At 44.4% G+C, this 24,762-nt stretch overlaps 1 protein-coding gene across 2 annotated transcripts; it reads left to right on the top strand.

The window, feature by feature from the left end:
- Window positions 1–7,522: 7,522 nt before the first annotated feature.
- On the top strand, window positions 7,523–24,394 carry LOC122540131 (claudin-16-like). Of its 2 annotated transcripts, none has more exons than XM_043675436.2 (6): window positions 7,523–7,780; window positions 7,888–8,010; window positions 14,339–14,474; window positions 18,516–18,680; window positions 19,633–19,697; window positions 23,469–24,394. In XM_043675436.2, exons 2-6 carry the CDS (start codon window positions 7,918–7,920, stop codon window positions 23,700–23,702), a joined length of 693 nt encoding a protein of 230 aa, XP_043531371.1. In that variant the 5' UTR covers window positions 7,523–7,780; window positions 7,888–7,917; the 3' UTR covers window positions 23,703–24,394. The 2 variants fall into 2 exon arrangements, with proteins under 2 accessions (XP_043531371.1, XP_043531370.1); XM_043675435.2 differs by having other exon boundaries at window positions 7,524–7,780; window positions 7,883–8,010.
- Window positions 24,395–24,762: the final 368 nt, after the last annotated feature.

Genomic DNA, 24,762 nt, shown 5'->3' with positions numbered 1-24,762 from the left:
ACTCAACATTGAACCTGTCCCTTTTGGCGAAGGAATTGAAGTATGACTATTTGCAGAGCTATATTGACTATGAAGCAGGAGATGCAAACTGTGGATGACTCCTGGAGATGAATGGCACATACATCTTGAGAGAAGTTGCAGTATCAATATTGATATGATAATGAGCCTAGGTTGTAAATGGCATTGAACTTTAAAGTTCTATTTATAGCTCAATGCTCCGGTTTAGTATTTTTTAACTTAAAACCAATAATCTGTATTCACTGAGAATTAAAGTGGCCCTATCACAGATCAAAGATGTACGCAGATCTCCACACTCTAGATTTTCTCTGCGTTCTTAAAGTAAACATTTTCAAAGTTCAACAGCTTCAGTGTTGAAGCAAATAATTCTCTTGGTTGGTGGTACCCTATATATAAAAAAAGTCACATTTAATCATTTTTCATCTTGTTAATATAAACTGCAAATTATATGGCATTTGACATTTGAAACTAATGCAGTCCACCAATGAAACTCTTCACCTTTAATATTTCTCTAATCGCATCAGGCAGTTCCTGAGCAAGTTTGAAGCATCAGGGATACCTGATAATGCAGCTTTGGGCTCCTCACTATCTTACTGAATGCTATGAATCCTCATTTCAACTGTCATTTTCATTCTGAACCCAAACTGAGCTGCTTCCGTTGCAAATAGGAATTGCAGGATTAGGAAAAGGTTCAACTTTCTCCATTACTGCACTCTGTAAGGAGAGCAACTGTCCAATTTGGTTTGCAAGAATTGCCTTTACATAGTGTGATGGAAGCCTTATTGTTCTTTCAGTGCATGGTGTATAAGTTAGCAGTAGCTAGTGCTGTGTGTTACAATCTTCAACATTCCAAAATTTAAGGATAGGACCCAGTTGGAGTGTTTTAATAAGTCGCATAGATCAGTTCAAGGGCCAGTGAACAGTCAAAAGACTTGGATAGGAACAGAAATGGGGCCAACAGTCACTAGCTCTTTGCAGCAGGGGCGCAGAGAAATTCTAGAAGCTGTTTGATAGTTCCTTCCTGCTGGGGCATTGGATTTTGGAGAAGCCAGGAGCATCTGTCAGCTCTGGAGTTGATGGTAAACTGTAAGGAAAAGCCACTGAGTAAAGATTAGGTGATAGTAAGGACTGCAGCTGCTGGAAGTCGGAGTGTAAAATGTGGATTTGGAAAGGCACAAAAGGTCAGACAGCATCGGAGGAGCAGGAAAGTCAACATTTCAGGTCAGAACCCTTCATCAGAGCTGGGGAGGGGGAAGGGCACTGAGAAATAAATGGAGGTTGGGGCTGGGGGAAAGGTAGGTGGGATGGTGATAGGTGGATGCAGGTGGGGTTATTATGATTGGTCAGTGGGAAGGCTGGAGCGGATTGGTGAGCAGGAAGGGAGGAGAGGGAAGGCTAGACATGGGTTGAGGTTCGAGATTATTGTCTTTTTAATGAAGTTGGCAATTGGGGCAAAGGTGTGTTTATGAGTTGGGATGTGCTGGAATTCTGCCTGGATTTAAATGCTGGAGTGCCACTTTTTAAATCCAGTCATTTTAAAGTGCAGGTTATGTTGTGTTTGATAAGTTTGCCTGTTCATGTTAGTTCTGGATGTTGATGGGACATCAAGAGTCTCAGTATTTATTGTTCGCTTTATAGACACCTACATTAACATTTATTTTGTTTCTTTTAACCCCATGGTGTCTTGTGTCTTTAATCTCATAGTAAGTAACTGGAATTTCCAATTTCATCATTTTTTAATGGTGCTGAACTGGATTCAGGGATCTGCTCTGGGATCAGAATAAAATTTCCCACGTTCACAGTCCTGGGAGCGTGCCAACACGTTGCATCCTGCAAAGGGTTAAGAGGGGTCACTACTATCAATAACATTTCCAGATCAAGACCAAGCACATGACCTCCAAGATCGTTCCAGAAATATAGATATTTTAGCCCAAATCTACGACTGCAGATTTTAAACGTCAGCCAATCCTCAAAGACTGAGGAGTAGCCTGTCCTAGCCTTATTGAATGGGGGTGACCAATCCTCTCAGATATACAGTTCACATTCAGTAGGAGGGACCTGTGCATGGGCTATAGGAACTCCTCAGAAATGTCAAGTTGGTAGCTAGTGCAGATTTGTCGCTATTTACTGAGGAGTTCTATGAAGGGACTGATAGAGTTTAATTAAAGTACAATCGTGGAATCTGATAAATATTGCTTTTCCTTGACTAAAGTGTTCAATAAAGTTATGTTGGGCTTTCCCCCATTCTTGTCTCCATTGTCTATCTTGGTCAAAGTGCTGGAATGGCACAGCAGATCAGGTAGATTCCGAGGAGCAGTAGGATCGATACTTTGAGCATAAGCCTTTCATCAGCTCCATTGTCTATCTTACCACATAACATACCTGGGAGAAAGTGAGGACTGCAGGTGCTGGAGATCAGAGTTGAAAATGTGGTGCTGGAAAAGCACAGCAAATCAGGCAACATCTGAAGAGCAGGAGAATTGACGTTTCAGGCATAAACCCTTCATCAGGAACGAGGGTTGGGGTTGAGAAATAAATGGGAAGGGGGTGGGGTTGGGGTTGGGGGGGAGGTAGCTGGGAAAGCAATAAATGGATGATGTGAAGGAGAAGGTGATAGGTCAGAGGGGGCAGTGACGATGGGTCTGGAGGGCAGTGCCAAGTTGAAGACTTGGGACTGGGATAATATGGGGTGAGGGGAAATGAGGGAGTTATTGAAATCCACATTTATCCTGTGTAGTTGCAGGATCCAAGGTGGAATATGAGGCCTTCCTCCTCCAGGCGTTGAGTGGTAACAATTTGGCGATGGAGGAGGCCCAGGACCTGCATGTCCTTGACGGAGTGGGAGGGGGAATTGAAATGTTCAACCACGGGGCGATGAGGTTGCTGGGTGTGGGTGTCCCAGAGATGTTCTCTGAAATGATTCGCAAGAAGGCATCCTGTCTCCCCGATGTAGAGGAGACCACACCGGGTGGAATGGATGTGGTAGATGGCATTGGTAGAGGTACAGGTAAATCTCTGACGGATGTGGGAGAATCCCTTGGGGCCTAGGACGGAGGTGAGGGGAGTGGTATGGGCGCACGTTTTGCATTTCCTGTGGTGGCAGGGAAAGCTGCCAGGAGTGGGTTATGGGCTGGTGCAGGAACAGAGACCCTGCTGCTGGAAATATAATGGGGGAGATGACCCAGTCCAGTCTCGCATATCCTCGATAAGATATGCAGCCCAGAGCCAGGCGTCTCCACAGGCTGTGAAAGGGATAGTGTAAGTGAGATAGATGACTGCCCCATGGAGTTCCTGTGGGACACAGGGGGATCCAAACCCTTACCACATCCCGTGAGTGCGATCACATGTGGAGAATGAGCTGTCAGACTCCGAACAGAACTGAACTTATCAGAGCCCGAGGTCACAGCCTCTAGCTGCAGGAAAACTGTAAACTTCCGACTCGACAGTGTAGAGCTGTCACGCTGGTGAAAAGAAAGAGGCACAGTAAGGTTGATTTCACCAGGAGAGTGAAGCTGGTCAAATTGGAGTAGAGGACATTCAGCCAGATTCATTCCTGCCAAATCAGCCCAGCATTCAGCTCCGCACTCTGTGGTGAATATGGCAAACTCATCAGTGTATATAATTTTATTGCACTCGTGGAAGCTCGAATGATAGCTAATGAACCTATTAAAGGCACACAGTATCCACAGCATTAACCACCAGCACTACCTGTTTTTAGAGGGATTGCAGGAAGCAGGCCCTGATCCTAATCCTAATCCTGTGGTCTCTACTGATCCCGCACAAGTTCCAGTGACTGATCCCAATTCGGATCCTGATCTGGGGCAGGTCCACTGACCGTTCTTGATCCCGATCCTGATCCTGGACAAGTTCCAGTGACTGTTGCTGATCCTGATCCTGATCCCAAACCTGACCTGGACAAATTCCAGTCACTGATCACAATCCTGATCCCGGGAAATTCCCAGTCATTGTTCCCAGTCCTGATCCCAGACAACTCCCAGACATTGTTCCTGATCCCAATCCTGAACTTGGGCAAGTCCCAGTCATTGTTCCTGACCTTGATCCTGATCCTGGACAAGTCCCAGTGACTAATCCCAATCCTGATGCCGGACAAGACGTGATCTATATGGATTTCAGGAAGGAACTTGACAAGGTTCCTCATGGAAGACTGGTTAGCAAGATTAGATCACATGGAATACATGGAGAACTGCAATTTTTGAGAAGATTTGTATCTCAGGTTGAGGTTCAGGTTGTAAGTTTGCTCACTGAGCTGGAAGGTTTGTTCTCAGATGTTTCATCACCATAGTAGGTAACATCATCAGTGAGCCTCAGGTGAAGCACTGGTGTTCTGTCCTGTGTCTTGGTCTCTTAAGGTGGGAAATATCATTTCTAGTTCTTTTTCTCAGAGGTTGGTAAATGAGGTCCAGATCAATGTGTTTATTCATGGAGCTCCAGTTTGAACGCCAGGCTTCTAGGAATTCCCATGTGTATCTCTGTTTAGCCTGTCCGAGGATGGATGTGTTGTCTGTCTGATGTAGTGTTTGTTACAGTTCTTGCAGGGTATTTTGCAAATGACATTCGTTTTGCTGGTTGTTGTATAGGGTCCTTTAGATTCATCAGTAGTTGTTTCAGTGTGTTGGTAGGATTATGGGCTATCATGATGCCAAGGGGTCAGAGTAGTCTGGCAGTTATCTCTGAGATGTCTTTGATGTATGATGGTGTGGCTGGGGTTTCTGAGTGTGTTGTGTTGACTTGTTTGGGTTTGTTGTTTAAGAATTAGCAGACTGTGTTAATCGAGTAGTCACCTGGTCAGGTCCACGCCCCCCCCAACAACCCACCCCCCCTTCTTGGCATCCTCCCCTGTCACCACAGGAATTGCAAAACCTGTGCCCACACCTCCTCCCTCACCTCCATCCAAGGGCCTAAAGGAGCCTTCCACATCCATCAAAGTTTTACCTGCACATCCACTAATATAATTTATTGTATCCGTTGCTCCCAATGTGGTCTCCTCTACATTGGGGAGACTGGACGCCTCCTAGCAGAGCGCTTTAGGGAACATCTCTGGGACACCTGCACCAATCAACCCCACTGCCCTGTGGCCCAACATTTCAACTCCCCCTCCCACTCAGCCGAGGACATGGAGGTCCTAGGCCTCCTCCACCGCCGCTCCCTCATCACCCAATGCCTGGAGGAAGAACGTCTCATCTTCTGCCTCGGAACACTTAACCCCATGGTATCAATGTGAACTTCATCAGTTTCCTCTTTTCACCTCCCTCCACCTCATCCCAGCTCCAACCTTCCAGTTCAGCACTTCCCTCATGACCTGTCCTACCTGCCTATCTTCCTTCCCACCTATCCACTCCACCCTCCTCTCTGACCTATCACCTTCATCTCCACCCCCATTCACCTATTGTACTCCATGCTACTTTCTCCCCACCCCCACCCCCCTCTCATTTATCTCTCCACTCTGCATGCACCCTGCCTTTATTCCTGATGAAGGCCTTTTGCCTGAAATGGCGATTTTCCTGTTCCTCGGATGCTGCCTGACCTGCTGTGCTTTTCTAGCACTACTCTAATCTAGACTCTTCCTTCTTCCTGCTTAGTGTTGGTGTAACTGTCTGTCTGATGGTCTGTTGGGTTTCTTCTGTGAGTTCATTGTCTTTCAGGGTTGATTTGAATGCTGCTAAGAAGTCCTTTTTGTCCACATCTCTGTAGTTGTATCTCTGTTTAGCCTGTCTCAGGATGGATGTGTTGTCCCAGTCAAAGTAGTGTCCTTCTTCATCTGTATGTAAGGATACTAGTGATAGTGGGTCGTGTCTTTTGGTGGCTAGTTGGTGTTCGTGTATCCTGGTGGCTAGTTTTCTGCCCGTGTGTCCGATATATACTTATTTTACTATGATGTAGGTTTTACAAATTACATTTCTGTGGAACAAGAATGTAAAGGAACAACACAGCGGGCTTGACGTAACTAGTTGTCTCATTAAAATCTTCTATAAACCTGTTGATGGGCTCCCATGTTGTAACTCCCCTGTTCCCATGTACAAGATACACTTCCATTGCTACTTTCATATCTCTCTGGTTTTAAATGCACAAAAGGCCAAATAACAAACAAAGAATTGGATTTAAATAGCACCTTTAGTATAATAAAATATCCCAAGATATTCCACATGCTTATAAGTGATTTTAAAATTTCCACAGGCCACATTATGGGTTTAGGGTCGGTGGCTGAATACTTAACCAAAGGGTAAGGTTTTGTGGAGCATCTTAAAAAAATAGAGTGAGACAGACAGAGTGTACGATAGAGCCATAGAAAGTTTTGGGAAGTGTAATTCAGCATGTAGAGCCTAGGTACAGATGTCAATGAGAAAGCAGTGAAACTCGGTGATGCACAACAGAGTTAAGAATGAAGCAGTGATGAGAGCTCAGCATGTTACAGGGGATAGCTGTGGGAAGCTGAAGCCACAGGCAGACTTGAAAACAAGGTTGCAAGTGTTAATGTTAAGGTGTTTCCAGACTGAAAGCAAGTGTAGGTCAGTGAGTGCTGTGACTAAACCGAGAACAAAGCACATTAAAACTTTCGAGTACGACCTCCCCCTTCATAAGACTATCTCGAACAAATTTGAGTTCATGCAGAGTATAGTTCAACTCCAGTCTAATGGACATTTACGCGAGGCGTTTTTGTGATTCAGCAGCACGTACTTCTGTGACTTGGAAGTGCAAGGAACCATAATCAAGTTCTCAACTTCACACGTTTACATTGGTGAAAGCAAGTCACCCTGTGCGCGCACAAAACCTATTCTTGAGGCTTACTGCAGAAACATTGATTTCCAGCCAGCGGAACTGTGAAGACTATAAAAGTCCCTGTATTAAAAGGGTTTCTGCAAGTGCTGTTAAGAGATAGAAAGGTCTTATTGGGTGATCTTTCACAAACAGTTGCTAAAACTGTCAAAAATAATCAGGGTCTGGATGAAGGGTATATGTACTTGCTTTGAGAGAAATCATTTAAGTGCTGTTGAAAGTATTAACGTCGATGCAATTTTTTCAGGTAAGGTAGGAAGATTTAAAGAATCAAAGCAGGTTAGATAGGGTTCAGGTACTGATCAGATCTGATTTAATTGAATAACTGAAGAGGCTGAATGATCTCTGTGAACACTGTTTTAGCAGCTCTTTATTTACAAATGCATGTAGGTTCCGTTCAAATAATGGGATATTTTAGATATTCCCAGCAAGCTTCTCATGTTCTGAAGTCGCCATAACAAGGGTGACCTCTTCCCTTCATTGCAGTGTGCTGCTAGGGGGCTTGAGGATTGAACCCAATGTTGTCAATTCTCAAAGCTCAGTTTGCATCTGTCAAGGAGTGCAAATTGTAAATCCTGGCCAATGAACCCTGCTGTGTTTTGGCCTCTCGCTCCCCCTCCTGAGTACACTGTACCTCTCACTGGAATTGTTCACAAATCTCCCTGCCTACTCGCATTCTCTAACGACCCTTCAGGTTTGCTTCGTTTGGCTGTCGTTAAGTACCATCGTTTGCCTGGTATGCCCCTAATGGCTGGCTCCAAGAGGAGTGCATGAGGTGAAGCGTCAAGCTGTTCTCTACGTTATAAAACCATTGGATGCAGAGAATGACATTACGCAATGATCTCCAATGTATTTCCTTCTGTTTCTTGGAGTTAATCGCGCGAAATACTCTTGGAGTCTAGAGAACGACAGAATTACAGCAGCATTCCTTAACCCAAGAAACCTCCGAGCAGACTGAAGGTGCCAGGTGAGGTGATAAGTGAAGCAATTTTAGCGCATTGTTCCCGATATTTATTGCACTGCCACTTGTTGTTTATTTTAATGCACTGTGTTTTACACTTTGTTGCAGGATAGGCTTCACGACAGGGTCACGGAAGGTTAATTATGGGGGTCACAAGCCTACAGGTCTCTTCTTTAGCTCTCGGAATGTCTGCTCTTGCTCTGCTGATTATCTCGAACCTTACAGACTGCTGGAGGGTGAGACACTTCATGATTTGGTTTAACACCGTCATTAAATACAACAATAGCAGTCAAAGCTCTGGATGCTGAAACCTTATTATAAAGGGCCATCTGTAGGTTTTTCATGTTTAATTAGCTTAAAGAATGGTCTCAGTTTCTTCTGGTCATAGAGTCATACAGCACCGAAACAGGCCCTTCAGCCCAACTCGTCCATGCCGACCAGGTTTCCCAAACTAAGCTATTCTCATCAGCCTGTTTTTGGATCATATCCCTCTAAACCTTTCCTATCCCTATACACATCCAAATTTCTTTTAAATGTTGTAGTTGCCTCCATCACATCCTCTGGCAGCTCATTCTATATACGGTACATACAATCCTCTGTGTGAAAAAGTTGCCCCTTAGGTCTCTTTTATTCTTTCCCCTTAAACTGATGCCCTATAGTTCTCAATATCCCAGCCCTGGGAAAAAGACTGAGTGCATTCACCTTATCCATGCCTCTCTGGATCTTAAACACCTCTATCAGGTCCTCTCTCAGTCCACTACACTAAAGAAAAAAGTCCTAGTTTGTCCAACCTCTCCCTACAACTCAGATCATTGAGGGCAGGCAACATCCTTGTAAATTTCTTCTGCACTCTTTCCAGGTTAATAACATCCTTCCTGTAGCAAGGTGGCCAAAACTGAACACCATACTCCAAGTATGGCCTCACCAACGTCCTATATAACTGCAACATAACTTGCCAACTTTGAAACTGAATGCGCTGACTAATGAAGTCATTTCAAAGACATTTGGACAGATAGACGAATAGGAAAGGTTTGGAGGGATTTGGACCAAATGGACTATATAATTTAGGAAACTTAGTTGGCATGGATGAGTTGGGTTGAAGGTTTATTTCCTTGCAGTATGACTTGATGATTCTATATGTTAATATTCTGACTGATTTAGAGCAAAATCTATTGAGCTCAGTTTTGAAAACTTCAGTTGCCCCATTAGCCCTAATTTTAACACAAAAGTTCCAGACTTCTGTTATCCTCCATATGTAAAAATTCTCCCTAGTTTATCTCCCAAAATGGCCTGACTCTAGTTTTAAGATTATTTCTTATTGTTGATTTGCCCATCAGAGGAGACACTTGGGTCAAATCACCCTATTTATCCAAGAGTTAGTTAAATGTTTGCAAAGTTTTCCAACCCACCCACTCACTTTTTGTTTGAAGAGCTGCTGGATCTCAGATGTAAATCTTCTTTTTGCAAGTTGGAACTTTAGTCCTGTTGTCACAGCTTAGCTTGAGGTCGTAACCCAGAGTTTTTCTATTTGGAACAGCGTGGAACTATCTCACAGCTGCTCCTGGGATTGCAGGCTTAAAGATTTATAGATTTGGATAATTACATGAATAGGAAAGGTTTGGAAAGATATTGACCAGGAGCAGAAGGTGGGACTGTATTAGTTTGGAGTTATGTTCGGTATGGACTGGTTGCACTGAAGAGTCTATTTCCGTGCTGTATGACTCTATGACTCAATCATGAATTGATGCTGTTCAATTGAACTACTGACAGATTTAAAAAGAAATTCTGCATTATCTTTAAGGCTAATCCTGATGAAGTGACTCTCTTGAAGAAACAAATGCTGATCAGCAATTGAAAAAAGTCCCTAATTTATGGAAACAATATGAAGCTAATTTTAAGCTCAGTTCAGATCCTTGAATCTACTGGTCTCAGCATTGAACTGACAGTCTCCTGTCTTAACCCATTCCTTCCCAGGACCTCAAAGCCATGGAGCTTCTCATTAAACACAGTATATTGTTCCCCGTACCATGCTTACTGTTACAGAATCAGTATTTTCCAATTGATGTGCATTCTGTCCATACAGTCATGTCATAGATGGCGTCCTGCTTTGTAGGTTTGCCATTTGCTTATATTTGTAATATTTTAAGAAACAATAAAAGGGCACATGTCATCTCTGTTCTGGAATGCGATATGCAGGAGAGTGTTCTGGGCATAACTCTGTCAATTCCCTTCCTTCAATCATCACCACGATCTACACCAAAACCACCATGGGCATCATAGATCCATCGAGAAGAGTAAGTCATGCAAGTGGCATAATGGTTCAGTGGTTCGCACTGCTGTTTCACAGTACCAGGGACATGTGTTCAATTCCACCCTCAGGTGACTATCTGTGTGGAGTCTGCCATGTTCTCTCTTTGTCTGTGTGGATTTTATTCAGATGCCCTGGTTTCCTCCCACAATCCACTGATTAGCCATAGTAAACCTTCCAAAGAGTATCCCATCCAGACCCACTTCTGGATGGGATACTCTTTGGAGGGTTGGTAGTGACTTGATGGGTTGAATGGCCTGCTTCCCCATTGTAGGGGTTCCGTGAAGTTCTATTGAAGTGCACAGAATTTAAGTCTCTCACCAATATATTGAAATCATCTTCAAGCTGGAACAGATTCCAGCAGCAGGTCAGTTTTATACAATTCTGCTAATGTACTAAGACACCCAAGGTGCATTGTCAAGCAGCTTTTGACACTGAGCTGGGTAAAGAGATGTTCAGGCAGGTGATCGAAATCTGTGGTTGCAGTGGTTGGTTTGAGGATTATTTTAAAGGAAGGCAGAGAGGTAGAAAGGCAGAGGGATTCAGGATCAGAATTTTAGACTCTGGGAGCTGACGGCAAGGCTGACAGAAGTTGAGGATGTTGAGCGGACTTGAATTGGAAAAATGTCGGACTCTTGAAGAGTTGTGGAGCAGAAGGAGATCATAGAGACAAGATGGGATTTGAGTACAAGGATAAGGTGTCAAAATTTAGAAATAGAAAATGCAGTCACAAAACTGTTGCAGCAATGCTACAAGTCAAGCTCACGAAATGAAAAAAAAATAACTGCGGACACTGGAATCCCAAAACACAAACTGGAAGAAACTCGGCAGGTCTGACAGAATCCATGGAGAGAAAGCAGAGTTAATGTTTTGGGTCTCGTGCCCCTTCTCCAAAACTCTTCTGAACAGATCCTACCCAGCAGCAGCCCCTTTCTTTACCATTTAATGTTTCAAATAATTGTGCAATTTATGACTCCAAGCAAACAAGAAATCACAAGGTGCTGTCCTTCTGTGCAGCTGTGTAGCCAGACAGTGCAACCCCATGTTGTGAATCAAGCCATACATTCCAAGAACAACCTAGATTCAGTAGTATTCAATTTAATGAGTTTGTGAATAGGTCTCAGTGCAATGGAAAACCTCCAGATTCCTCACTCCTAATGGCTAAATGATGGAAAATGTAGATATTGGCAGAGGACAGGGTTAAGTCAAGGTTAAACTGCCTCACTGGTGGGCTTATGTCTGATAAGTAGCTACTTAGAATCCCAAGACTACTGCACCTAACTTACACATTCCTGAATACTTTGGGCAATTTAGCATGGCCAATTCACCTAACCTGCACATCTATGGATTGTGGGAGGAAACCGGAGCACCCGAAGGAAACTCAAGCAGACATGGGGAGAATGTGCAAACGCCTGAGGCTGAAATCCCTGGCACTACGAGACAACAGTGCTAACCACTGAACCACCTTGCTGCGCTTAGCGAGATACCAGGTCTTCAAGTTCCTGCTGGAGAGCACGCCCGGCTAGACATCAGGTGGGAACAGCGATAAGCATTATTGTGATGCCATCCACAGTGGGATAGCCAGCAGACGCTCAGACCCACAAATGAAGGACAACTCAGGGGCTCTAGGTATTTGTATAATCCGTTCGACAGTCGGCATACTTGGTAGAGGGAGGGAGGCAGCATATTACCAGCACAAATTCGTCCAAAAGCAGAAGCTTTGCATTTATGCCTGAAAAGTTTCTGGCCAAGCAGAAGGATCACAGCCTGCCTGGAACTGCCATTACTCACCAATAGAACAGCAGGTGGACATTAAGCACTTTCATCTTCATCGGACTGTGAAATGGAACTAAGGAGACAAGAAAGTGTTGCAAGGCTCCCCCTGTGACTGAGGCAGAGCAGAAAATACTTTATTTTATGTATTTCCCCGAATTGCTACTTAAATCTACATTCCACTGTAAATCTAGAATGGGCCCATTGTGCAGCAGGATGCATTTACTTAAATCTCCTCTAGGAGAGGCTAGAGCTCGGAATTTATTTAACGATTAGATTTCTCTCTTGGAAAGGAGGAGACGTTTTCTCTCTGAGTTTGTGGATTTCTCTTCCCCTGAAAATAGTCAGGGCTAGGTCATCAAAGTTATTTGAAGCTGAGATGGATTTTGATAGGGACGGGGATCAAGGGTTAAGGGGTACATACTAAAGTAGAATTGCGAAAGCAACTAGATTATATAATAACTTATTGACCAGGTTCAAAGAGCTGAATGGCCTACACTTTCTCCAATATCCTATGTTTCTATATCTGTTGCAGCTCTGATATGATTTGATTTGATTTATTATTGTCACAGATACTAAGCTTTCTAGGCAAATCATACCTTATGTAACTACATCAGGGTCTTACAGAACAGGGTGCAGAATATAGTGTCACAGCTACAGAGAAGGTGCAGAGAAAGATCAACTCGAACATATGAGAGGTCTGTCCAAACGTCTGGTAACAGTGGGGAGGAAACTGTTCTTAAATCTGTTATGGAGTCATATTGGTATATGTTGGCACATGTTTTCAAACGTTTGCATCTTGGACTTGACAGGAGAGGATGGAAGAAAGTGGGAAGGGTCTTTGATTATACTGGCTGCTTTCCAGAGGCAGTGGGAAGTGTAGTCAGAGTCAACAGATGGAAGGCTGGTTTGCGAGATGGTCTGGGCTGCGTTCACAATCCTCTAAATCGTGTTCCAACCTTTTCAATGACGTAAATTTAATTTCGTTTTAAACATATATTGGTGTATTTTCAGCTCATTGAGCAGTTTATTATTGCTGAGCATTGCTGGGACCGGCTATTACGCTCATTTTGGATTAATTGCTGTTAGGTGTAATGTGGATGTATCAGTTTTAGCCCAGGAAAGCATTGCCTACTGCACAATGGGCATATTTGGCCCATTTCCCTTTCTAGCCAAGTGTAGCTATTCTGAATGAGTTGGTGCTGTTTTTTCTGCTATAGTCCCATGCATGATAGGAACTGGACCGAGACAATCTGCGCTTGCATTATTACCCCGTACGGTCAGGTAGATGAAGGAAACTTCTCTCACTTTGGTTTGGGAATGTAAATTCATACAGAAGCAAAAGCAAACTACTGTGATGCTGGAAATCTGAAATAACAATTTAAAAAGGCTGGCGAAATATAGCAGGTCAGGGAGATGCTACCTGACCGGTTGAGTTTTCCAGCCTTGGTTCAGCCTTAGATTTATATTGAATTTGTTTCTCAGGTAGAGTCAAAGACTGACCACCATCCAAGTGCAGCAGTCAGTGAGTTTATGGATCAAATGATTGAACCCGACCATTAAAACAGTATGGCTTCCTCCAGGCCCAGGTGATGCCAGGATCATGCACCTGTTCAACCTGACCCACCCCTCCAGACTGACCCACCTCTCTGAACTGACCCACCCCTCCAGATTGACCTATCCCTCCAGACTGACCCCCCTCTCCAGACTGACCCACCTCCCCAGACTGACCCCCTCTCCAGACTGACCCACCTCCCCAGACTGACCCCCTCTCCAGACTGACCCACCTCCCCAGAGTGACCCACCCCTACAGACTGACCCACCTCCCCAGACTGACCCCCCTCTCCAGACTGACCCACCCCTATAGACTGACCCACCTCCCCAGACTGTCCCCCCTCTCTAGACTGACCCACCCCTACAGACTGATCCAACCCTCCAGACTGACCCACTTCTCTGGGTTAACTCCAGCCTGTAGTCTTACCCATTCCCCTACTGTCTGACTGTTTCACCTCTGTCTGACCTGGCCCACATAGTCTGACCCCTCCCCCCAGCCTGAGCCTGCCCCCACAATCTGACCCCTCCCCCACAGCCTGACTGTCCCCCATAGCCTGACCCTGCCCTGACAAACTGACTCCTCCCCCACAATCTGACCCGTCCCCCTCAGACTGACTCCTCCCCCACAGCCTGACTCCTCCACTATAGCCTGAGCTCCCCCCCACCCCCACCCCCTACACACACAGCCTGACCCCTACTCTCAAAGTTTGACCTCCTTCCCCTGCTGTCTCAGCCCGACCCCATGGTCTGATACCTCCTCTTGCTTCTGAGGAAGAGGCAAGATTTCCACTGTCCTAATTTGAATGGTAATTATGAAGTTGATTTGATGATTACAAAGTCAATAACTGGGGTCACGCATGATATATAACAGTGCCTGAGCAAAAGTCAGAATAATGAAAAGCCTGATTTCATGTTATGTTCCTCCCCAGAGTGATGCAAAGGATCCTCATTCTTCTGTTGGCTTGAGCTGGCGTTGCCGAGGCCTGTGGGGTGAATGTATCTATGACATCACAGCAGCTTACTGGACCTGTGATATGCCAAACTCCGTTCTCGGGCATCTCCCCAGTAAGTCAGCTACTCTCTCTAACCATATCCCCTGTGCTACATGGTGGGCCTGGGCCTGATATTCCTGTGTGACGGGTTCAGTTAAAATGCTCAGAGCAGGTTTGAAGGGCTGAGTGGCTTACCATTGGTTCCTGTATTCCCTGTGTTTAGAAACAGCAGACAGGTTGCATTAACACTCCCTGCCCAATTGGTAAATACAGTCAGTCTGTGACCTCTTTAACTGACCTGTGCTCTTCAGTGCAGCTCCGCTATCTGTTGCTGAATTATGCATTTTTTTCAAATTAGGTAAGTGTGAGGTGCTGCATTTTGGAAAGGCAAATCAGGGCAGGATTTACACACTTAATGGTAAAGTTCTGGGGAATGTCGCTGAGCAAAGAGACTTTAGAGTGTAGGTTCATAGCTCCTTGAAAGTGGAGTTGCAGGTAGACAGGATAGTGAAGAAGGCATTGGTACGCTTCTGATCAGTGCTAAAAATCACACAATACCAAGTTATAGACCAACAGGTTTAATTCGAAGCACTAGCTTTCGGAGCACTGCTCCTTCACCAGGTGGTTGTGGAGTAAAAGATTGTAAGCAAAGGTTTACAGTGTGATGTAACTGAAATTATATATTGAAAAAGACCTGGATTGCTTGTTAAATCTCTCATCTGTTAGAATGACCATGTTGGTTCCAGTTCTTTGTCAGTGCGTTGAGTATAGGAGTTGGGAGGTCATGTTACAGCTGTATACAACATTGGTTAGGTCACTTTTGAATACTGCGTTCAGTTCTGGTCTCCCTGTTACAGGAAGGATGTTGTTAAATTTGATAGGGTACAAAAAGATTTACACGGATGTTGTCATGGTTAGAGGATTTGAGCTGTAGGGAGAGGCTGAGTAGGTTGGAGCTGTTTTCCTTGGAGCATCGGAGGCTGAGGGATGTTCTTACAGAGGTTTATAAAATCATGAAGGACATGGATAGGGTAAATAGAGAAACTCTTTTCCCTGGGGTGGGGGAGTCCAAAACTAGAGGGCATAGGTTTAGGGTGCAAGGGGAAAGGTTTAAAAAGGACCTAAGGGGCAATCTTTTCACACATAAGGTGGTGCGTGTGTGGAATGAGCCACCAGAGGAAGTGGCGGAGGCTGGTACAAATACAACATTTAATAGACATTTGGATGGGTACATGAATAGGAAGGGTTTAAAGGGATATGGGCCAAATGCTGGCAATTTAGGATATCCGGTTGGTATGGATGAGTTGGACTGAAGGGTCTGTTTCTGTGCTGTCCAACTCAATGACTCAATCTTTTAAACTCTTAAATTTTAAACAAGTTCAGTTAACTGAATGAACCCAAATCCTCAGAGCAATTATTTCAATATTCCTTCAAATATTTTTCTAAGTCGTGACTGCAAGATAACTTGGAATGACAGATTTGATCCAAATCTTAACTAGAGATATGGGGCTTGAACCCACAATCCTGAGATTATGAAATCCATTCTTTACCAGCGAATTGAGCCAGGCTATAAAGAGAAAGCCTGCACAAAGCTTTCTCAATTTGACAATTTGTTCAAATCTATTTTTATTTATTTATAAAATAATATGCATTGGTGGTTAAAGTCCAAGTTAAACTGGCCATTTTGAAACATTGAACTGGCCTGGAGGAGGTCACCATCTCACTATCCTGGGGAGAGAAGTTGTATAAGAGTCACTGCTCCTGAGGCTTCCCGGTCAATGGGCAAGAACACCCAATGTTTCATCTTGCTGTGACCAATAGTATCATACCGGTATCATAATATTCTAATTCCCAAGTGCAACATTAATATTGCTAGGTCTTCTCTCTATATTGTCCAGCCTGGATCATTTTCTTTCCTGTTTCCTTCTTAGAAATTATAGAATTACTACAGAACGGAAACAGGCTATTTGACCAATCAAGTTCACACCAAACCTCAAAAGAGCATCCCAGCCAGTAATCCTGTATTTCCCATGGCTAATCTACACACCTTTGGACTGTGGTAAGAAGTCAGAGCACCGAGCAGAAGCCCACACAGACAATTACCCCAGGCTGGAATTGAACCCAGGACCCTGGTGTTGTGAGGCAGCAGTACTAACCACTGAGCCACCGCACTACCCTGTTCTTGTTCACACCTGGCTATGGAATCGATAAATGTGTTGACTGTAGCTATATCTAGAGCAACCAGAGCAGTATTGAAAAAACTCTATTGCTCCAAATGATCTACTCCAGCCCCTATTTCTTGTGCGGTTTGATAAATTTAAAGTCTCTCTCTCTCTCACTCTGGGCAGTATTTTACCATCCTACAGGACGTTCCGGTGTTGTGCTAGAAATGAGTCCACCAGATCACGGGGGAAGGGAGGAAGTGCTGAAATGGAGGTGCCATGTTTACAGGGCTGGCAACACGTGGGTTAGAGGTTTCACACGTTGAGGAATCAGAGAGGCTCAATAAGCACGTCGTTGAAGACATGACTGCAGCTCCTGGAGGGATGCCATCTTTTGCAGCCATGTGCTTGGTTATGTGACCCTGTCTCTTTTCCTTTTCCATGTCCAATTTTACCGTCAGCCGACTGCTCCTCTGGGTGTGGCTTCACTTGTCTCCTTCTCTCATTAGCGAACTCAAAATCTGAGCACGTAAGACATAATCTTAAATGAAATGAAGATATGGAGTCCTACAGCACGGAAACAGACTCTTCAGTCTAATTAGTCCATGCCAACCCAAACTAATCTCAAACTAAACTACTCCCACCTGCCTGCGCTTGGTCAATATCTCTCCAAACCTTTCTTGTTCATGAATTTATCCAAATGTCTTTTAAACATTGCAACTGTACCCGCATCCACCACTTCCTCTGGAAGTTCATTCCACACACAAACCACTCTCTGCGTTAAAATAAAAATTGCCCCTCGTCTCTTTTTTAAGATTTTCTCTTCACATCTTAACAATATGCCTCCTAGTTTGGAAAGCCCCCACCCTCTGAAAAAGACGCTGCCATTCACCCTATCTATGCCCCTCATGATTTTATAAACCTCTATAAGGCTACCTGTCAACCACCTATGCTCCAGTGAAAACTTCCAGTCAATCTAGCCTCTCCTTATAATTCAAATCTTCCCATTCCCAGTAAAACATCGTGGTAAATCTCCTCTGAACGCTTTCCAGCTTAATACAATGCTCCCTATGACAGAACTGGATACAGTACTCCCGAAAAGGCCTCACCAACATCCTGTACAGCCTCAACATGACATCCCAACTTCTCTACTTAACCTACCCTTGAACTCGACATATGAATTGCCTCTGAGAGAGAACCTTCCAGCATTCTGGAAGTGTGCACCAATTTTGATGGTTCTCTTAATATTTTGCTCCAGTTTCTTGTGAGTTGCCATGTTGCTAACCTGAGTGTATGGTACCTCTAGCCAACACTGAGCAGCTGCTACTTACCTCCTCAAAACAAGTAAGGCTATGTAGCTCTGTGGATCCTGTAAATTTGCGAAAGGCTCCTCAGAAGTGCAATCAATTGGCTCATTAACAAACCCAATTCCCATCACCACTGGGCATACTCCCAACCCTAAGGCCTCAGGGGGAGCCTTCAACCATGAGGGGAAGATGTTGTGGTTCCTCTCCAACAGCTCCCCTGCCATTTTACAGACCATCCACTTTACAGAACAACCCCATTGTTCTGTAGGTGGTAAAACGCTACCCTTTCCATTTCTCTGAGGAATGTCATGATGTACCAACATTGACTTGGTGTGAGTTCCTTGTACGAAGGCTGGAGGTTAGGGGCTCTAGGCCTTGTGATCTATTTCTTGTTGAACATTGTCCACCTGGGTATTGTATTCGATCATGAAAATTGGCAGAATAAAGAGGACAACATAGAAGACCATGAGTACCCCTACACTGAAAAGATTGCAGCGGTTCAACAAGGCAGCTGCCCACCACCTTCTTGGGCAATTGGTAATGGGCGATAAATGCTGGCTCAAACAGCAAACCCACGTTCAGTTATGATAAAGAGCTATCACATTCTGTGCGGCAGATTGAATGTTTTCTGTTTGATGATCCTAGCTGATGTGGTGATCACCCGGGTCTTGGTAATCGTGCCCGGTGTGGCTTGTATCGTGGCCGTGCTGTTCCTTGTTGGTGGGATGAAATGCACCAAGTTTGTTCCTGATGGTGGGACAGAGAAAGACAAACTGAGTCTCTGCGCTGGAGCCATCCTCTCCTTTGGAGGTGCGGTTAATTGTCTGATCAAATCGCAAACCTGCTGGTATCAGACCCAGTGCAAAAACTGCCTGGAGTGGGCACATGCCAGGCTTTCAGTGGGTATATCTGCCAACAGGTAACAATCACAAGAATGGAGGTAATGGTTTAAATGACGTACAAACTACAATAGAAGTCTGAAATGTACGCAGAAATATTTATATAAGGACATCCAAAAATGCTTCACCAATTGACTTAGTTTCAAAGTATGAAAATGCTAGTACTGCAGTGTCAATGTAAAAGTGGCCAACAGGAAAACCTCCATTAATACATGTTTCCTCAAAATGTGTTTTAAGTGATCCAACTAACATTCCCAGTGCTATAGTGCAGTTGTTGGTCACATGCAGGCTGGCAGTCAATGGGTAAAATATTGAACACAAGCCCTGCTTACTAAGAGCCGTTGGCCAATCCGTGGTCAGCAGTTGCTTTGTTGCTCAGCAGCACCATTGTGGAAGTGGTGGCTGCTGGCGGTATAACCATGAGGTCCAGGATCTCTGAGGGACACACGCACAGGTGAGTGTTTGGTGGAGAGGGATGGCAGGGTGGAGATGTATGTCTATAGCAAGGTACGTGCTCTCAAAGGGCAAAAGCCCACTCATTCTCAAAGCCAACTCCCTTACTGAGGGACTTTGAAGAAGGGAGCTCACTGGTAGACAACGATCTCCTGTCCCTCAAGATTCCCTCCAACAACTCGCCCACCGATGTCAGGCTCACCAGTCTATAGTTCCCTGGCTTCTCCTTACTATCATTCTTAAACAATGGCACCATATTAGCCAGGATTTACCCTTTGGGCTTTCCACATGGTGAGATCCTCCACTGCCACTGGCAGGATAAGGGCCTTCCCAAACCCAGGAATCTGATGCATGTAAAATATTTCAATATATTTTGTTAAATGGGAAGCTTTCCTTTTCTTTCCAAGTAGGTATTGTCGGCAGCATTGGCATGACTTGGTACGCAGCTGAAACTATCGTTAAGTACAGGTTTGAGGTACGTTTCATCTCTGGAAGCCATTCTATACTTAATGTTCATGGACAGCCGTTGTCAATGCCCCAAGGATTTGCAAATGGACTTGCTGTCAAATTTCACGGGTCTATCAGTCATAGAGTCATAGAGATATATACACGGAAACAGACCCTTAGGCCCAACCCGTCCATGCCGATCAGATAGCCTAACCTAATCTAGTCCCATTTGCTAGCATTTGGCCCATATCCCTCTAAACCCTTCTGATTCATCTCCCCATCCAGATGCCTTTTAAATGTTGTAAATGTACCAGCCTTCATCACTTCCTCTGGCAGCTCATTCCATACATGCACCACCCTCTGTGTGAAAATCTTGCTCCTTAGGTCCCTTTTAAATTTTATGCCTCTCACCCTATGCCCTCTAGTTCTGGACTCCCCCACTCCAGGGAAAAGACTTTGTCTATTTTCCCTATTATTGCCCCTGATTTTATAAACCTCTAAGGTCACCCCTCAGCCTCCGACGCTCCAGGGAAAAGAGCCCCAGCCTGTGCAGCCTCTGCCTGTAGCTCAAACCCTCCAACTTGGCAACATTCTTATAGATCTTTTCTGAGCCCTTTCAAGTTTCGCAACATCTTCCCAATAGGAGGGAGACCAGAATTGCAAGCAATATTCCAAAAGTGGCCTTACCACTGTCCTGTACAGCCACAACATGACTTCGCAACTCCTTTACTCAGTGCTCTGTCCAATAGAGGAAGGCATACCAAATGCCTTCTTCACTATCCTATCTACCTGCGACTCCACTTTTAAGGGACTATGAACCTGCACTCCAAGGTCTCTTTGTTCAGCATCACTCTCCAGGACCTTACCATTAAGTATATAAGTCCTGCTCTGATTTGCGTTTCCAAAATGCAGCACCTCACATTTATTTGAATTTAACTCCATCTGCCACTCCTCAGCCCATTGGTCCATCTGATCATGATCCCATTGTACTCTGAGGTAACCCTCTTCGCTGTCCATTACACTTCCAATTTTGGTGTCATCTGCAAACTTACTGGGTTTACCTCCCATGTTAAAATCCAAATCATTTATATAAATGACGAAATGGATGTAGCACCAATCCTTGTGGTACACCACTGGTCACAGGCCTCCACCACCAGCCTCTATGATTAGATTAGATTAGATTCCCTACAGTGTGGAAACAGGCCCTTCAGCCCAATAAGTCCACACCAACCCTTCTACCTTCAAGCCAGTTTTGTATACAAATGGCTAGTTCTCCCTGTATTCTGTGAGATCTAACCCTGCTGCCTGACCTGCCATGTTTTTCCAACACCACACACTTGACTCTGATCTCCAGCATCTGCAATACTCATTTTCTCCTAGCCTTGCTAACCAGTCTCCCATGGGGAACCTTGTCGAACACCTTACTGAAGTCCATATAGATCACGTCTACCACTCTGCCCTCATCAATCCTCTTTGTTACTTCTTCAAAAAACTCAATCAAGTTTGTGAGACATGATTTCCCATGCACAAAGCCATGTTGACTATCCTTAATCTGTCCTTGCCTTTCCAAATGCATGTAAATCCTATCCCTCAAGATTCCCTCCAACAACTTGCCCACCACCGACGTCAGGCTCACCGGTCTATAGTTCCCTGGCTTGTCCTTACCACCCTTCTTAAACAGCGGCAGCACATTAGCCAACCTCCAGTCTTCCGGTACCTCACCTGTGACTATTGATGATACAAATCAAATGGGATTTTGTCAAGGTACTGACACCCATATGTAAAAGTGTGAATGTGTAACATCAAAATTAGAGCATAGGAGATGTATTTAAAGAAAGAGGTGTGTAACCAGCCATCTTTTACTGTAGAGACACTAACACAAACAGACTTGCAGAATGCAACTCCTACCTGCACCAACACATTCTGGGAAGGGCACCAGCCACTTGGTTCCAACAGCACTGTTCAATTTCCAGCAGCAAGTGTAGCACAGGAAAGCGATGCAACTGATTCTCTGACCCATAGTCCCATCAATAACGGTTTACTGATAGCTTGTGCGACGTTAGTAAGTCTAACCTTTCATATCAGGTCAACCTGAATACAGGAAAAGATTCATTGGCACCATCCCTAAACATACCCTTACTGCCGTACAGGACAACACTCATTCAATGCCCAGCTGTTTTCTACTTGCTGCAATTTCATTGCAGTTTCTCAAAGACTGATGTTGAATAATAGACAGCCTTCCCCTTTAAGTTCATGCCTCCTGGCAACTGGATGCACAAACTCAGTTTGTTTTGGCATTGTCCGGGGCTACAAGGGTACTTAGCTGCTGCAGGGAAGGAGTTCGATCGAGCTCGGTTTCTGGACCATGGCAAATGCAGTGTCTTATCTTAAAGTACGTCTTTAGTCCACTCTGCTTGTTAGCATTATTCTTTTAAGCTTCTCTTTGTTCATTGCGACAAAACATTTCTGTGTTTGCTTATTTATTCACTCCTTTATTCCTGGCCACAATGGCATTGGGCAAGTTATATGAACCATTTCTGGAAGTTACAAGTGTACAGATTTCAGACCACTGGGTCTAACCTTTATTAATATACAGCTATAAATTGGTGATCCTGTACCCCTTGTCCAATTCGATCTTAAAGAATTTTACATAGAACAGCAAAATACCGCAGATGTTGGAAATCTGAAATAAAATCAGCAGAAAGTGTTGGAAATGCTCAACTAGTCACACCGCAGCTGAGAGAAAGAGAATTGATTTTCCAGCTCTGCATCCTTTTATCCGTATTTGATATGATAATTGTTTAAATAGTCACACATTTTGACACTGCTGGATCTCTGCAAGTTGCTGGCTTTGTCTGTGCCACATGTGCTTCCTTTTGCTGACCTGAACTGTGCACAGCTCCTGAAAGTCTGTCACAGATTCATAGAGTCATACAGCATAGAAAAAGACCCTTCGGTCCAACCAGTCCATACCGACCATTGTCCCAAACTAAAGGAGTCCCACCTGCCTGCACTTGCCCCATATTCCTCCAAACATTTCTTATTCATGTACTAATCTAAACATTGTAACTGTACCCACATCCACCATTTCCCCAGGAAATTCATTCCACACACGAACCACTCTGTATGTAAAACAAATGCCCCATATGTCTTTTATAAATCTTCCTCCTCTCACCTTAAAAATGTGCCCTCTCATCTTGAAATCCCCCACCTTAGGGAAAAGGCAGCAGTCTTTCACCTTATCTATATCCCTCATGACTTTATAAACCTTTATAAGGTGACCCCTCAATCTCCTATGCGCCAGTGAATAAAGTCCTAACCTATCCAACCCCTCCTTATAACTCAAACCCTCCATTCTCCGTAACCTTCTGGTAAATCTCTTCTGAACCCTCTCCAGCTTAATAATATCCTTCCTCTAACAGGATGATCAGAACTCAACACAGTGCTCCAGAAGAGTTCTCACCAATGTCCTGTATAACCTCAACATGACGTCCCAACTCCTATACTCAAAGATCTGAGCAATAGAGGCAAGTGTGCTAAATACCTTCTTAATCACCCTGTCCAAAGGTGATCCAAACTACAAAGAATTATGCGCCTGAACCCTTAGGTCGCTCTGTTCTACAACACTAAGCAAGGCCCCACTTTTATTTGTACAAGTCCTGCCATTGTTTGTTTTACCAAAACGCAAGACCAAGTGTCAGTTTAAATGGTGCTGATCGAAGAACCAAGGCTTGCTTTTGATGGAGGAGTTAGTACTCACTATTTCTGTGACGAGCTTCTTTTTGCACCCTCTCTGCAGGTTAGCTTTGGGGTGCCTGGAATCACATATGAGCTCGCCTATTCTTACTGGCTGGCCTCTACTGGAGTGTTGTGCATGTGTCTAGCTGGAGTCCTGCTTGTGTCGATGCACTGTCCCAAAATCAACAGATCCAGCGAAGGGAAAAAGAGAAACCCCACATTCCGATTTCTAACTGACCAGAGCAAACATGCCTCGCCAGCATCCTTACCTGATATTGGCAAAACATACGTCTAACAAGAGGTTCAGTAAGGCTGAACTTTCCAGAGGTCTCACTGTTTGCAGTATAATGCTACGCTTGTGTTTATCTGGCCTCTAGTTGAGAAATATGTAGTGGAACTTATTTTGCATTCAGTCATTGTCATAGGGTTGTACAGACATTTTGGTCCAACTAGTCCATGCCGACCAGATATCCCAACTTAATCGAGTCCCATTTGCCAGCATTTAGCCCATATCCCTCTGAGCCTTTCCTATTCATATACCCATCCAGATGCTTTTTAAACGTTGTAATTGCACCATCCTCCACCACTTCCCCTGGCAGCTCATTCCATATATTCACCCTCAGTTTCTTTCATACCTTTCTCCTCTCACCTTAAACCTATGTCCTCTAGTTTTCAACTCCCCTAACTTGCAAAAACAACCTTGGCTATTCACCTTATCCATGCCCCTCATGATTTTATAAACCTCTATAAGGTCACCCCTCAGCCTCCGACAATCCAGGGAAAACAGCCCCAGCCTATTCAGGGTCTCCCTATAGCTCAAATCCTCCAACTCTGGCAACATTGTAGCTTTGATTGTACTGTCAGGTAACAAACTAGTTCTAGTAAACTACACTTCCTTGATAAACAAACTGGTTTGGCTAACTAAATGTCAACAGTGCTGTAGTTTGGAAGGAGATGTGGTATCTAATAAATGTTGATCATACAACATTCATTTAGTATTCCAGTTTCTTGTATTTATATGAAACCAAGTTCCACATATGTGCTGTATTGCCTAACAGCCATGCTGAAACTGAGACCAGCAACCTGAGAGTTATTTTAACACACTGGTTTTATAAAGACCTCTGACATCAAGATAACATTTGCCTCAGAGTCCCTGGTAGTCACTGGAAATCAGGGAAAATTCTCCATTTACTGGGATCACGTGGAAGCGGAGAGGCTTGGGTGACTGGAAGTCAATCGTCTCAGCCCCAGGACACCACAGTCGCTCCTCAGGCTAGTGTCTGAGAATAAACAATTTCCAGCCCCTTCAACAACCTCATAACGTCATCCTCAGGACACCACGGTCACTCCTCAGG

Source organism: Chiloscyllium plagiosum, unplaced genomic scaffold, assembly GCF_037043375.1.
Source record: "Chiloscyllium plagiosum isolate Xiang-an unplaced genomic scaffold, Cpla_swu_hap1 HiC_scaffold_37, whole genome shotgun sequence".
NCBI classification, from domain to species: domain Eukaryota; kingdom Metazoa; phylum Chordata; class Chondrichthyes; order Orectolobiformes; family Hemiscylliidae; genus Chiloscyllium; species Chiloscyllium plagiosum.
The sequence above is the reverse complement of the archived record's forward strand: the minus strand, read 5'-3'. Positions and strand labels throughout refer to the sequence as shown.

Bases quoted from the DNA above. Each gene is read 5' to 3' on its own strand.
- LOC122540131 (XM_043675436.2), top strand. From the start codon at position 7,918: ATGGGGGTCACAAGCCTACAGGTCTCTTCTTTAGCTCTCGGAATGTCT. The intron at 8,011-14,338 runs GTGAGACACTTC...GTTCCTCCCCAG, and splicing joins ACCTTACAGACTGCTGGAGG to AGTGATGCAAAGGATCCTCA. The intron at 18,681-19,632 runs GTGCGGTTAATT...CTTTCCAAGTAG, and splicing joins AGCCATCCTCTCCTTTGGAG to GTATTGTCGGCAGCATTGGC.